Source organism: Oxyura jamaicensis, chromosome 1 (assembly GCF_011077185.1).
Source record: "Oxyura jamaicensis isolate SHBP4307 breed ruddy duck chromosome 1, BPBGC_Ojam_1.0, whole genome shotgun sequence".
NCBI lineage: Eukaryota > Metazoa > Chordata > Aves > Anseriformes > Anatidae > Oxyura > Oxyura jamaicensis.
In genome coordinates, this window is record NC_048893.1 from 160,227,506 (window position 1) to 160,243,630 (window position 16,125).

Sequence of the window (16,125 nt, forward strand, 5' to 3'; positions counted from 1 at the left end):
CTTCCCTTCCCTTCCCTTCCCTTCCCTTCCCTTCCCTTCCCTTCCCTTCCCTTCCCTTCCCTTCCTTCTCAGTTACAGACAGAAAGTATCAGGTTATTCTCTCTTATGCATCTTCACCAAGAATGACAGAAATACAGCTTACAGCTTGTGGATTAGCCCCAGCAGGCAGCTGAGCATCACACAGCCACTGTCTCATTCTGCCCAGATGAGATGGGGGAGAGAGTCAGAAAGGTAAAAGTGTGAGAACTCAACAACTGAGATAAAGACAGTTTACTGGGTAAAGCAAAAGCTGTGCACACAAGCAAAGCAGAACAAGGAATTCATTCACTACTTCCCATTGGCAGGCAGGTGTTCAGCCACTTCGAGGAAAGCAGGGTTCAGCATGCATAATGGTTCCTTGGGAAGACAAATGCCATCACATCCCCTCCTTCTTCTTTTACCCCAGTTTGTATTGCTGAGCATGTTGTTATATGGTATGAGACATCCCTTTGGCCAGCCTGGGCCAGCTGTCCTGGTTCTGTCCCCTCCCAGCTCCTGGTGCACCCCCAGCCTGCTCACTGGCAGGGCAGTGTGAGAAGCTGGGAAGTCCTTGGCTCTGTGCAAGCACTGCTCTGCAACAGCTAGTACATCGGTGTGTTATCAGCATAGTTCTTAACCTAAATCCAAAACAAAGCACCATACAAAGCCCCTGTGAATAAAATTAACCCTATCCCAGCCAAAACCATGACACTCCAGGTGGCTAAAAATCCACAGCTCACATTTTGCCTGATTTCAGCTTGATTTGTCTTCAAGGAAAAGTGGCTCTTGACAGAGGAAAAATGTCTTACTGCATGATGACATGAATATGCTGAAGGTGTTCAATGAATTCTGGTCATTAGTGAATTCAGCAGCTTTGCAATAAAGTGGGAAAAAAATATGTTTCCATGTTAGGAACCCCATCAAACAAATAACTAAATAATTTTAACAAGTTGTAAAATTTTAATAAGTATAGGCTAAAAGACTGAATGTTTTATGATATTGTAAAGTGATTTAGACGTTACCATGTTTAAAAAAAAAAAAAAAAAAAAAAAAAAACAGCAATATGCTCAGCACAGGTCATGTGACATATCTAGGAAAAATTAAGTATACCAAAAATCCTCAGTCCAACACTAAATATGTTTGTTGAGAAGGCAAATCTGAGTGGATTGATAACAGAGTTGAATGAATGTCAAAAGAGCATGGAAAGTTTGCAGTTGCTTGGAAGGTTTTACTTGTGTCACAGTGTGAGTGTTTAACTCTTAGGGGAATGGTTTCATAGAGTAAGTATCTGAACTCTCATCCAAATTCACTTTGATCAAGGAAAAATCCTTGCTGAACATCCAGAAATACCCATATTACTTTTGTGATTTCTTTATTTCCCATCATAAGGCAAACCAACCTGTCTTTGCACTTTAATCCATTTGGGCACAATAAAAGGCTTTTAGGTCCATACCACGTAAATGGCAAAGATACCTAAAGGGAACTTGGCATAATTAGAAAACCTAAATCAAACCTTGTTTTCTAGAACATCTTTTCTATATGCTAAATAACTTAAAAAGTACTTCAGAACTTGCCTGCAACAGATCATTTTCCAGCATTAAAAACATTTACCCTTCCTCCTAGGTCTGAGTAGTGATGTATCAGCTTTTCTGGCTGTGGTGGTTTCACACTAGTGGGCAGCTCAACACCACCATGCTGCTCTCTCACTCCTCCTCCTCAAAAAGACAGGTGGAGAAAATATGATGAAAAAATCTCATGGACAGAGTACGGACAGAGAGATCAGTCACCAGTTACCCTCATGGGCAAAACAGACTCAGGGCAAGGGAGATTAATGTAATTTATTTCCTCATGACAACAGACTAGAACACTGAAAAACTAAAAGCAAACTAAAAACACCTTATCTGCATCTACCCTCTTATACCTCTTTCTCCCGAGCAGCACAGGGGAATGGGGAATGGGGGCTGTGGTCAGTCTATAGCACTTTTTCTCTTCCGCTCCTTCACGGTCACTCCCTGCCCCTGCTCCACGTGGGGTCCCTCCCACGGGATGCCGTCCTTCCCCAACTGAGCCTGTGGGGGGTGCCCACAGGCAGCAGCTCTTCAAGAACTGCTCCCACACGGCTCCGTACCACGGGGTCCATCCCCCAGGAGCAAACTGCTCCAGCACGGGTCCCCTAACGGGTGGCAGCTCCCCCAGACCCCCTGCTCCTGCGTGGGCTCCTCTCCACGGGCTGCAGCTCCGGCCCGGGGCCTGCTCCTGCGGGGGCTCTCCATGGGCCGCAGCCTCCTCCAGGCCACATCCACCTGCTCCACCGGGGGCTCCTCCACGGGCTGCAGTGTGGAGATCTGCTCCATGTGGGACCCATGGGCTGCAGGGGGACAGCCTGCTCCACCAGTGGCCTCTCCACAGCCCGCAGGGGAACTTCTGCTGCCTGCCTGGAGCACCTCCTGCCCTCCTGCTGCACTGACCCTGGTGTCTGCAGGGCTAGTTCTCACTCTTCTCTGTCCCAGCTCTTGTTGCACAGCAGTTTTTCGCCCCTTTAAACCTGTTCTCCTAGAGGCCCAACCAATGTCGCACACTGGCTTGGCTCTGGCCAGCAGTGCGTCCCTTTTGGAGCTGTATCTGTTCTGACACAGGGCAGCTGCTGGGCTCTGCTCAAAGAGGCCACTCCTTCAACATGCCCCACTCCCAAAACCTTGCTATATAAGCCCATACACTGACTCTGCATCATGTTGGTCCATTCAGCAGGTGTACAGTCAGCGTCTGACATACCTCCAAGGCTGAAGGGGAACCACCTTGTAATCAGACTTTTCTGAGACAATCTGGAAATAAAAGAAATATTGTGGCAAGAGCATTTTGTAAGTGCTCTCACTGGATTGATGAAGGGCATATGAATTGTGGTTTAGAGCATATCCTTCTTAGCTAAATTTTTACCTTGTGTTTGTTCAGATTTGTTCATGAGAAGCAAAGTTCCTCCTAGCCTCACTTCATTGTTTCATTTGTGTTCCTGCTGGGGAGATCTGATTCTGTCTTAGAAGGCTCAGTTAAAACAAACAAACAAACAAACAAACAAACAACAACAACATAAACTCGAGTTCTCAAAGCACATCTGTCTGAATGTCTGGGATATCTCATACTACAGTGGAAGAGGCAGAATAAATACTATTCTTTCTTGTTTTCTTCCCCAAGCTTTCCACAGATGTCATTCCCATCAGAACTAGTATGCTTGCTCCCACAGAGAATTTTGTCTTGTGAAAACTGGTACTTCAAAAAGCTTTACTGTTGCTTTTACTTATCTGATACCTTGATAAACAGATAAAAGCAGTTTTCAAATGTATTATCAATAATATGCTTTTGTAGATTTTCCAAACAGTAGCTAGTATTTTAAATTATTGGCTGTCAGAGATTACAGATCTGCAAGTTTGGTTAGCTGGTACCCCATTCTTAATTCCAGTAGTTGAACTAAAGACAGTTTTTTTTTGTAATTCAAAGTTCCATAGGTGAAAACTTCCTAGAGGAACTAGAAGATGTGAAGATATAGCATCATTTTCTAGAATATTAATCTTGCAGTCAAGTTTTACTATTGATTTCAATGGCACTATTTTTAAGGCAACACTTACTTTTTAAATTCTTATCCCCAGTTTTAAAATCACAGATTCTGTTTGTCCTTAACTGGCTTCTTTGCACAATGCTCTCATCTTCTTCTTAATCTTTTCTCCCTTTTCTGCTTCTTTTGGTTATTTTGACATGTGAACACTAATACTAATTGTTTTCTTCTTCCATTAGGAAAAACCTCTTGAAAGCCAGAAAAAATATTGAATTTTCTTTTCAGAAATGATTGTGTTTTTTTTTCTTTCATTTTTTTTTTTTTTTTCAGATGAGGTAGTTTTAGAATGTTGGCTGCCGTTGTTTTGACCACAATAGCCGTCTGAGCTTCCTAAACAGATGTCTGATGATTGTACAGCAATGCCAATACTCAGACAAGTGCTTTTGGCATGATTATTCTGAGATATTGACTCTAACAGGACAAAAACAAGCAGTTTTAAGTCTTGGCACAGGCTATGAGACTGTAGCTGTCAATTTATAGCTGAGACAGTTATAAAAACTCCACAAAAATAGTAAATCTACAAGTAGCTTGCTTGCAAAGGGAGGTGGAATCTGTTTTTCTTGAGCCACATACACAGGTGCAGCAGTACCACCCAGAGGCCACTGCTGTGCTGGACACTGCACAGACAAAGGGAATTAGTCCCTGTCCAGCAGAATTCAGAGACTAAAAAGGCAAATAAAATGCTGAGGCTCTAAAGAGATCATCATCTGAAGACATTGCTAGTACTACCAAATGAAACCCAAAAACTCCCACTCCCTCACTATTGTGCTCTGACCAAATCTGAGCACAGGTAACTCCTCTAATATTGATAGAAAGGAATATATGGCATTAACAGAGATAAATAGAGAATCATTAAGACTGCTTTTAATTATGAATTAGACCACTCTGATGTCATGGAGAAATTGATAGAATCTTAAATCATATAGTAGAATGCACAGAATGTTTCTAAGTTCCAGTTTTACTGATGCAGGAGATAAGAACTGAGTTGCTAAGACAAGGCAAAGAGCTAAACATCTTGATGCCTTTCAAGTTAAAGAAGGAAATACCTAATTACCTTAAGATGTCAAGGATATTCATCAGCTAAACAGCTATTCGTCAGTTAAGCAACTAAACAGAGCATTTTTGGTCAACAATTTCAGACTTTGGGACATCAAACCTACCTAAGTATTAAGTGTCTTTATCCACTCTCTTTATGGAATGAAGTGTGTCTCTGGTGTTATGCTGCTGTGAAGAAAAACAAGGTGTTTTGGTACAGCAGAAAAGAAGACTACGTTTCTCCCTTGTAGTCTGATGCTGAGTTGACTGGAAGCTAAAATTCTTTCTGTAACAGAGTAGTTACAACGAGCAACACCTATGGTCAAAAAGCAAAAACAATGATGAAAGAGGATACTTTTTATCCTAAATAATAGCACTACATTAAAATATTAAGAGGGAAGGGGGGGGGGGAGGGCATAGTTCTGACCTATACCCATTCTGAGGAAATAAACTGAACACATGAAACTATCCCAACACAACATGCATCTCCACACAAAGAAGAAACATGTTGAGTTGACTTACTAAATAAAACCAAAGATCCTCTGATGTTGACCAGCTTTTTACAAGCTAATGAGGCTCTTCAAAGTAAGAGAGCCCATGTCTTGTCAAACTCACAGAGATGTTTATTATAAGAGGAAAAGGACTGGAGGACAATGCTAACATGTTTGTCACTTTGCTTGAAGAACCACTAGGGAGGGGATGCTAAGAGTAAGAACCTATAAAGGGTACAACAGAATACATTACTACTGTGAACGTGTACTTGTGATAGTCCTTGTTCATGGAAATATCAGTAGTTTTGATACCATCTACATGTTTAAATGCATTAATATGTATCATATGCATTATTTCACTCCTTTTCTCCTATTGCTTGATTTTCCCCCTGTAGAGCTATGCCCAATCTTTGTAAAATAAAGTATCCATTACACATTGAGAAAATGTGCCTGATGAATCACAAAACCCCACGTAATTTAGTATATTATCTCTCAGTACAGCTTTTCAGTCTAATTAAATGCATTATTGAAGATAACGCGTTCATTAAAACAGCTGCCAGCAAACTATTCGTTTGGATTGTTTCATGGAAGCATTAGTCAAAGAGAAATAAAACACCACATGTTAATGATATGCAAAAAGGACAAAAAACAATTAAGTTTTGATACATTGGTATTGAGATGTTAATATGATTTTTTTTTAATGATTACTGCTATCCAGGCTTTTATATAGTAAATATAAAGCAACACATAACCGGTGTTCCTTTTCAGGAAACTTACAACATACAATAAAAAATAACAAAAGAACAAAAAAAAAAGGGGGGGGGGGGAGGGGTGGCAAAATTACCAGGCTGTTCAGCAAGGATGAATTAATGAGCACAGAATTATTATTTATTGTTTCTGTATTGCAACTTCTTTGTCAGTGAGCATTTATGTAGCAGATATATGGATCCACAGTTTTCTCCTGGTCTCCAATGAAGGCAATTAAAATCTCACATCCCCTCAAACTCTGTCCTGGATTGTAATGTGCTGGCTCAGATGAACATCCAACATCTTCCATTGCAACTCAGCTTTAGCAATTACTGTTGGTCTCCGAACAGGACCAAATTTATGACCCAATATTAAAACATACTGATTTTCTCCACCTGTTGTGCAAGTCTCTTGAAACATTAGGTAATACTGGGAGTAGTTTAACTGCAGTATGTCAACAGGAATAAGCACACACACAAACACAAATATTGATAATAACAGATTTAATAAAGGTACTGCCATTAATTCATAAGATTTTTTCATAAAAATAATGAAACAAATCATCCACTGTTTCATGGCTCTTTTTCATATAACAGTACAAACATGCTTTAAGTCAGGCAAGACAGATTGTATCGTTATTCAGCTGAGGGTCCAATGGTTTAAATTACATATAAATCCGTAGCTCCTGTCTCCACTAGTGTAAGTGCAGATGAAGAGAGAAAATTTGGCTACAATGATCATTCAACACTCTAGCGTTAATCTATGGCTTTGGCACTTGTTGAGTTTCTAAGCTCTGCTGAGGTTCAGCAGCCTCCAAAAGCACCCTAATGCTATCATGTTCATGTCTAAGAAATCCTTTTCAGATGAGAGGTAAGGGAGGAAAAGCATTTGTAAATAACCATGATCTAAAAATTCTTAAGGTGGAGACTAGTAGTTAGCACCTTTGTTTCTCCAGTAAACTACTGAAATAATTATTATTTTAGGCAAATAATGCAGATAACAAATTAGTGTTGCAGAAACATAACAAAGAATGAACACTTCTTTCAGTTTCTATACCTCAACAGATATATATTGTACAAAAGAAAAAATATATATATGTTTTCACTGTAGGCTCAAGAGAAGCAGGTCATCTGGCCTAATGGAGATGTCTAAAATCTGAACTATTCACTCCAGGTTCCTTTGCAAATATTGGAATGTAAAACATACATTCAGAGTATGGGTGACCTCATCACAGAATAGGTGTTTGCAATATGACCAACTGAATCACCTCCTAAAAGTATCTACTTCTCTCTAATGACTATAAAGACAGAATAGATTAAGTAACTTAAATGTAGATGTCCACACTGTAGAGGTTTAAATTTAGGGGAGATGAATCCATGCCAGGTTTTCAGATAGGCAGCCTAAAATAGTGGGAAAGATAAATACAACAACATAATGTCACACTAAGTATGTATTCCTTAATTTCATGGTAACAATTAGTGTGCACATAAAAAAAGAAAAAGAAAAAAAAAAAAAACACACAACAAAATGTAATACAATAGTTACCAAGTTTAAAAACATGGAGTTTGACACTGCTAATTTAACCCTCCTAATAATTTTTGTCTAGCATCCCTCTGCAGTTTATAAAGAGAGATCTATTTTACTAAGATTATTTGGAAAATCAATAATCTTAAAATTATCATCTAGGTTACCTGGGAAGAATCTTACTCTGGAGATTGATATCTGTCCTCAAAGGATGGAGAACAACCCACCTCACTCAATATGAAACCAGTAGCCTAAAATGAATAGCTGATTTTCAGATGGCTAATCTTAGATGAGATTCATCCTATTCACACTACATAAAGATAACAGTTTCTTATTTCTGAGGAGATGTGGTTTCAGAGGAGAATACAACATCCTTCAGAGGAGAATACAACATCCTTCAGAATGCATGTGTAGGTTTTGTAGTTCAAAACTTTTCAATAAAATATCATTAGTTTTCCATACAGTTTAACAATTTCACGGATCTGATGAATATACTGAACAATATTTTCTTTCACTTTCTGGAATGTGTGTATGAAAAGGCATCTAAATTCTCCTGGAATTAATTCTTTTGGGAACAATGCAGCAGGACTGCATTTAGAGTACTTATTTCTAGAAATTAAAATTGAGAATTTTCCACAGTGCTTTGAAGTAGTAGGCCAATACACTTAACTAAACAGTAGTGGAACTTCTTTGTCTTGTTTTCTTTATCTTAAAATTAGTAGATCCATTTTTCTGCAAGAAAGAAGAGATTGATCAGAAATGTCAAGCACATAAACATTCTCTAAATGTCACTGAATTTTAGGACAATGAATTGTTTTTTAGAAAATCTGCTGGAGTCTGTCTGTCACATCTTGTCATTTATTGAAATAGGATATATAAGTTTATAACACTTCATATGCATACTTTGGTATTTCTTTATACAGTTTTGTAACTGTCACAATGCCTTATTTTTTTAATCTGATTAATTGTAGAACTCACTCTTCTCATCCAATTTTAATATGGTTAATAACATTATGAATTTTAACAATACACAATGATTGATATAATTACAGTTTACACGATTTTTTTTTTTTTTCCCAAAAGAAGTACATAGGTTAACACCAATTTATCAGAACATTTCATTTAGGTTTCCATTTGTCTTTATTTGGTATAGAGGTATTGACATAGTATTGACATTAATATTATAAATTAATAATTGCCATGAACAAAGAAGACTTAATTTCTAGCAACTTTCAGAGGAGTTAAAACAAAAGGTTCTTTCTTCATCATGTTTCATGTTTGTCTACTCACTGTCCTCATATGGGAAAGAATGGAACTCACAGTCTAATATTTTCATTATGCTTTAATAGATTTTGTAACTGCTCTTTTTTTTTGTCACAATGACTACATTTGGGGAAAATATCTCAGAACCCTGGCTTATTCATTTCAGAATAACAACCTGATTCTTGGATACCCTTGAAATATATTCTTGTGACTTTCAGAGCAAGATTTATTTGCTTTACTGTAGGTGTCTCCATTGATTGCACAGGTAGGACTCTACAGATTATAATGAGAGCTGAAGACATCTCACTCACAGGTACAGAATAATTAATTTTTCTAGAATCTGGGCTTGTATATAATCATAAGCAACTCAGTCTCACTGAATTAAATACTTTGAAAAGATTTGTGTACACAGATATAAGTGAAAGCAGTAGCTGCATTGTAATATATTGAAGTTATTTGAATGAAGTTCTTTATGTTTTTCCTTATGTTCAATGTAATATATCTGGCATCTTACCTTTAACTTTGGAATAGCAAGGCTCACAATGCACAGTTTGTCTGTAAATCCAAATGCTGTCTCCTGCTTTCAAATCTTCCAGTGGTCTTTTGCATACTTCACACTTCAATGCACAAGTAAAAAGAAAAATAAAATAAAACCCTTCACTATTCATCCCCAGCATGCTGTCTTTCAGGAAGTAAACATACCCAGAAAAGAATAGGGGTTATGAGAACTGCAATATTGTCAAATGTGAACTTTGAAAAAGTAGGTTTCATGAACACTAAACTGGGCATCTAGTTACATATCTGTCTCAACTCTTTCCCTATGTTCTATTTACCAAATCCTTCTCTCCCCCAGACATTTCCAGAGGGTAATTTCTCTGTTAGCTTAGAAATTTATTCTAAAATAAGATGATTCACCCTTTCAAGGTCTTTTTTTTTTTTTTTTTTTTTCATTGAGTAAAGGAAGCACTATCAGACTTAAACATCCAACTCAGAGTAGATCTCAAGGAATTCTTATTTCAAATTGTTTTATAAAAAATTATCTTAACCTTAAAATACGTTACCCAGTACTGTAGATTCCAAAGACCACTTCAATAAATTTATGGAAAAGCTGACTTTTGAGATACAGAAGTATTTCCCCTTTTTCACATATGAAACTGCACAGATAAACACAGATGCTAACTTGCCAAGTTCACAAGGAAATCTTAGTGTATCAAGTAGCAAAGGAATTTTATCTACAGAACAGAATTTTCACCACCAGAGCAGTTTTTTTTTTGGTTGGTTGGTTGTTTTTTTTTTTTCTTTTTTTCCTGATCAAATGAATGAATGACTAATTCTGATTTCCTTGGATATTTTATTCACCGATAAATGAAAAATGAGCATTACTTTTACAGCTCAGTTCAGTAAACAAATATTCACCCATCCCAGAAGGGTTGTGTGTTTTACCATAATTTTCACAATGGCTGTCTATTCAGATAAACTTTAACTGAGAATCTTTATTAAAATAAAAAATCAACAGTCTTACCCATAACCTGTCTTTGCAGCTAAATGAGGAAAGAAATTGTATAATGTCAACATTATAGACGTAAATACAATGTGAACTATCAGATCCAGGATCCAGACAAAATGCAATTGCTGTACTTTTCCTATGCTCATCAGGGCTAGCATGAAATTGAAATGTAGTACTCAGTTTGACTGATGTGTTAGAACACTAGAGATCACTCTTCTTTTTTAAAAAAATCTTTTTTTTTTTTTTCAGTATTACTGAATTATGTTTTACTATGCCTTTTCTAAATAATCTGTTAGTATTAAGGTACTCCAAAAAACTCTTTCTATTCTCCTTTTATGTTTTCTTCCATAAATAGCCAAAATGGATTATATGAATATTTTCAAAGCTTTGATAACCAAGATCAACTAGCATTTTAATATAGAAAAACACCCTAGAACTTACATTATTTGCTCACCAAACTTTTGCCATATACCTTTACAAGGAAACAAAGACCTTGTAAAGTTCTTTCAACCGCAAATCTCTAATGGATATGGTATTCATAAGATGCTAAATGAATATTAATAATGAGTTATTGCACTACTTAGCTACGTACATAACTGTAAGCATGAACCACAGACCTACATTAGTTGTTTAATTTTCTGTCAGTGCTTTCATAAGCATGTGGTTACACAAAACTTAAGCTGAATTTTGCTGGCCAGACACATTGCCATTTGGGAATAGGTAGCAAAAAGAATACCATCTAAGAAACAATATGAAATATTTAAACAATAGCTCAGCCAATACCAACAGAAGATGTTAACACTCCGATCTGCATAAAAAAGCTCATTCCTCTTTATGTGGGTTCATCCATCTAAAAAGAATGGAAGCAAACCTGAGTCTGTATTTACTTATAAGAACAGGTTTGAGCTAGACAGGAGCCAGCAGTGTGTGCTTGCAGCTGGGAAGGCCAACTGTATCCTGGGTTGCATTAACAGAGAAGTGGCCAGCAGGTCCAAAGAGGTGACCATCCCCCTCTGCTCTGCTCTCACAAGGCCCCAATTGGAGTGCTGCACCCAGGTCTAGGGCCCCCAGCACAAGAAGGATGTGGACCTGTTAGATTGGGTCCAAAGGAGGGATACAAAGATGCTGTGAGGTCTGGAGCACCCCTCCTATGAAGAAAGGCTGAGAGAGCTGGGAATGTGTGTGGTGAGGCACTGAAACAGGTTGCCCAAAGAAGCTGTGGATGCCCCATCTCTGGAGGTGTTCAAGGTCATGCAAGACTGGGCAGAAAATAAGCTATGCTAATGAGGTAATTTCCATGAGTTTTCTTTGTTACAGTAACAAACTGCACATGGAGATGCAAGCAGAACCAGGATTATTTTATCCTACAACAGAAACTATCCATAGCAACACAATTTTAACCAATACTTTGATCCCAATTGTTAAAATGATTTCACCTCTGCTACTTATGTTAAATTCCTCTTACTAATGCCTTTAATCATGGCTTTCCCACAAACCATGATTTTAGAAGTCAATCAAGTAAATCCACACAACTTCATAGAAAAGTAGAAAAAAATATTACAGTATGTTGAAACAGTAAGTAGGATATAATTCACTATATCAGACTGGAAGCATATATAACTGAAGGCTTATAAATGTGTATGACATTCTGGTTGTGTCCTGTTGCATCCTTTATCCTTGTGGTTGCAAGTGAGAGAAAGGAGAAGCAGGGAGAGAGAGAGGAAAGGACTGGGGAGGGAAGAGTGAGACTAGAGACTAGTATTTACTAGATTAATCTCCTCCTCCAGTGTGCAAGCCTTCCTCTTCTTCCACATGGAGAAGGCCTAAGAGATCTGTAATGTAATGTCGGTATTACATTTAAGTTTTATTTCTTAGTAGCAGGTGAAATCTTCTTACCTTGAAGCAAGTCGAATGACAGCAAATTTGCAAGGCATCTAAGATCATTTTGGCATCTATGCCCAAGGGCTTCCTGCAGTATGTACATATATCTTTTCCAATTATACTCCTGTGTATATAATATAAAATCAGCTGTCAGAAAAAGAACTACCACTGAAATCTCAAGGATAAAATTGATAAGCTTAGTGCATTATGTGGGAAAGACATTAGTGTATTGTACAATGGCCATAAATGGAAAAGAGTCACATATATATTTCCTCCATTCTAGTTGACATGTAATATACATTCTCCTGTGATGGGCAAATTGATGAACATAATTGCCAAATAACAACAATATCTTGAAAGAAGTAATAATTTTCTTTGGTGAACAGAATGATTTCAAACAGTGAGACTGTAATAAAGAGAGTATCAGAGACTGTACTAAACTGCCGAATGTTTAGAAGCATGTATGTTAAATGGGGATAAAGTGGAGGGTAATAATTAGAATATTTTAATTGCAAAAGTAAATTGGTAGTTGAATTTAAATTGCTATCATTCAGTCATTCTGGTATAGAATTTTCCTCTATGCTGCAGAGGTGCTTGGAAACATTTTTTATTTATTGTACTGCAGACAGAAATCCTACCTTCAAGGCAGCTATAGAGAACATATGCATAAAACAGCCCAGCTGGTATTCATAAGAATGATACTATTTTAATTTTTTTTCTCGGTTCTTTTTGCATCCTCATATGACATCAATCTATACTTTCTCTAGATTGGTGTTGGTGCTGTTTTTACACTATAAAATTAACTGGTCTTGCTCCTTTACAGTCCATGATAAACCATTGTACTCATTTCTTAATCATTCCCAGAGTTCCATATACTTACATTGGCAAGGATACAAGTTTTTATGATTATGTTTCCAAGCAATGGGAAAGTCCAAATTATCTGAACTGAAAATAGCGAGTATATATATTTTTTTTTTTTTCCCCAAGAGATATTACTGATTTGAGCAAATATGTTTCTATGCTTGGGAATGTATTAACTGCTGTGAAAACATTAAGTTTTTAACAACATTATCATGTGAACCTATCCCCCTATATCTGGGCTTAAACTTGGTCACCACAAACAATATTTTATTTTCATAATGGAAGGAAATTTTGCGGAGCAAGAAGTATAAAAGGTATAAAAGACAGAAGCCTACATAATCACAAAGTCAACTCTACCACTTAAGGTACTGGCTATTGTCTTAGATATTTTAAATGTCAGCTCTGACAAGCCTAACATAATATTAGGCTGCCAAATTGTGGTAATGATTTGATGGCAAGATCCCACTGAAAGGGAGCTCTGTATGAAAAGCTGCCTGACTAGCCTAATGATGACTTCCACTGCTCTCTTTTGTCTGAACACCTGAGAGCTTATGTAAAATGTCTGTGCCCTTTGATACTGTATAACATTATTAATGTGTACTTACCGATCAGAAGTAGAGTAAACAGTTTTGATAGTATTTCCAGTTATATTTTCTTCATAGGCACGATGTGATGATTTGCTGTGAAGTAGTTAGCACATAACAATTACTAAATAGTACTTTTGTTTTTAAAGGCTTCACTACACTGATAGTATGAAAATTAAACCTGTAACATGCTTGTAAAGAAAATCATCATGGTTAGTGTTTTTTTCCTCCTTTTTTATTTTTTTATTTTCCCAACCATACATATCAAATAAAAAAATGTAAGTTAGACATGAAGTGTCCTTAGACTGCATTCTGTTGTATGATTCTTCAGTATTTCAAAACAAAATCCACAAGCCCACTAAGTGAAATCTACACTATTGTATTAGCTTTGCCTGTGCTCACATCCCAGCCTAAATGATACATATCAGGAAATGGTGGCATGCTGTGTTTTTTCATTTTTTTTTTTTTCTTTTGCTAGTCCTCAAAGAACTGTCAAACAGCCAAACAAAATTACAATATGTCCCTAGAAGTAGAATGAGGGTCTTCAAAATATAGGCTGTTCAATGTGTTATTTGTGCTCCCTACAATAACTGTATTGTTCCTTATATACAGATTAGGATGGAATACACTGAACATAATGACCATTTAATTCTTCCTTTTTTAACAGCCCCAGTTCCAGTTACTGAACTGTCAGTTTTGTTTGCCATGGAAGGGATGAGCAAGTATGTGACAGCTGAAGAAGCCATCTTGTCATACATGTTTTGAACACTTCTGAACTGATTTAATTATCCTATTCCTCCAGAAATTCATAAGGTATACGGCAATCATTACGTTATATATTATGCTAGTTTAATATTCAGCAATGTTGGGATTTTTTTTAAATAACTGTATATTTGCAGAACATATCTATTTTCAGGGAAAGCATAACAAACCAAAAACGTGCATGTACAAGGTGTTACACAACCCAGATATACTTTTCCACTTATTTGACTTTTGTAATTTATATTTGCCATATATGATTACTATGCCACACCATAAATGCATTAAAATTGCAGATGTAGTGAGAAATTTAAATTATGTTTTATTTATGTTTTATAGAACATAACAATATTCTTGTTATTCAATAATAATGTAGCAAACCTGGATTTGCTCATCACACAGAAAGCATTTCCTCAGATGAACATCCAATGATTTCCCTTACCAAGAGACCTGGTGTTTAGTCAGTTCTGTTAAATATCCCTGTCACATTTTTTTTCACTCAGATTTTCAATATGTGTGTTTCTAGGGACAGAGTCCACATAAAGCAAAAGTACTGCAAGAGAAATGGTTTTAAAAATAGTTTGTACCCAATGAAAAAGTCAGAAATGCAGGTCACAGCTTCAGTGTTTGGGGTAAGAGAGGCACATGGGTTCCGATTCATCCCATATTAGGAACTTTACAAGACACTTGAAGAACATAATGCTTTCCTTATAGTCTCAAAAAGAAATAATCCCTCCTACCCCATGGTGAATCTAGCATCCGAGTAACATGCTGGAAATGACTTTGCTCTGTTGATTATATAAGAATGTGGGCTTAACTGCTCTCCCAGATTTCATGCCTCAGCTACATCTCTAGAGCTACACAGGGTATGTCTTGCCCTGCCCACCCTGTGCACTACAGATTTGCTTTGTGGGCTTCTATTCACGGGATTCTGGAAGCAGAATTTGGAAGGGGGTTGGGCATGATTCTGGAGACCAGTGTGAGATTTCCCTGAGATCTCTTTAATAAAGACGGTTTCTCCTTTTTTTTTTTTTTTTTTTTTTTTCAAGAAATGGTACTTTAGATGTTATGGTTCTCAATTCATTGTCCACAGTACCTGATCTTTCTTTCACTGTTGCTGGGGTAGCTTTTCTCTGGGAAATTATTTGGAGCACTTGGACGATTTTCATATGCTTTCTTAGTTATCCTAAAAAAAAAAAAAAAAAAAAAAAAAGACTTTAAAAATCATTTTCAGGCATTTAGTTAAACTTACATCCATAAATGTAGAAGTTTATGCTAGTAACAGCAGGTATAAGAAATTTATCTTTTTCTTACTGTTGTTACATTGTTGCTTGTGAAAAGTAACAGAATCAGACCTATAATTTTAAGCCTTCCAGTTTATGTTGGTAGATACATTCATATCAGAAACTTCACCTAACTTAAATTGAACCCTATTTTCCTTGAAGTCCCCAATGATGTTTTCAGCTGAATGCTAATGTTTCAATGGTTGATAACATTCTGCATGTTCTTAGCCATATTCTGTAATGTTTTATTGTTTTTACTGAATTTTAATTCCAAGTCAGCAATGGGCAATTTTTCCCCCCTATATATACTACAGTGATATTTTTATCTGAAATGACCAGCTAAACAGATACATAAACTCTAATTTGTACAAGCAGGATTATGATACAACTTGTCTTCTGCAGTTTCCCGTGCCATAAATACGATATGCAACCAAACATAAGAATAAACTTTGTCAGACAAATTGTAGGATTTAAGTAATAAGTGCTAATAATTTTCTTGATTTTACCAAGCAGCTCAGACAAAGGCTGTTCTTGTTTGGTTCTGCCAGAGGTTATATTCTGAAAC

General features: G+C 36.8%; 1 protein-coding gene across 4 annotated transcripts in view; it reads right to left on the bottom strand.

Annotated features, from left to right (window-relative positions):
* Positions 1 to 6,384: 6,384 nt before the first annotated feature.
* The window catches only part of SCEL (sciellin), a 51,719-nt gene continuing 41,978 nt past the window's right edge, over positions 6,385 to 16,125 (bottom strand). For 3 of the 4 annotated variants that reach the window (XM_035320103.1, XM_035320088.1, XM_035320095.1), the window contains 4 exons: positions 15,374 to 15,463; positions 13,540 to 13,614; positions 12,089 to 12,197; positions 9,168 to 9,302 (listed from right to left, as the gene is read on the bottom strand). In XM_035320103.1, the coding sequence (XP_035175994.1) occupies positions 9,174 to 9,302; positions 12,089 to 12,197; positions 13,540 to 13,614; positions 15,374 to 15,463 (403 nt within the window). In that variant the 3' untranslated portion in view covers positions 9,168 to 9,173. Of the gene's footprint in view, positions 8,155 to 9,167; positions 9,303 to 12,088; positions 12,198 to 13,539; positions 13,615 to 15,373; positions 15,464 to 16,125 lie in introns of those variants that run through there. The other variant, XM_035320111.1, reaches the window with a different exon arrangement.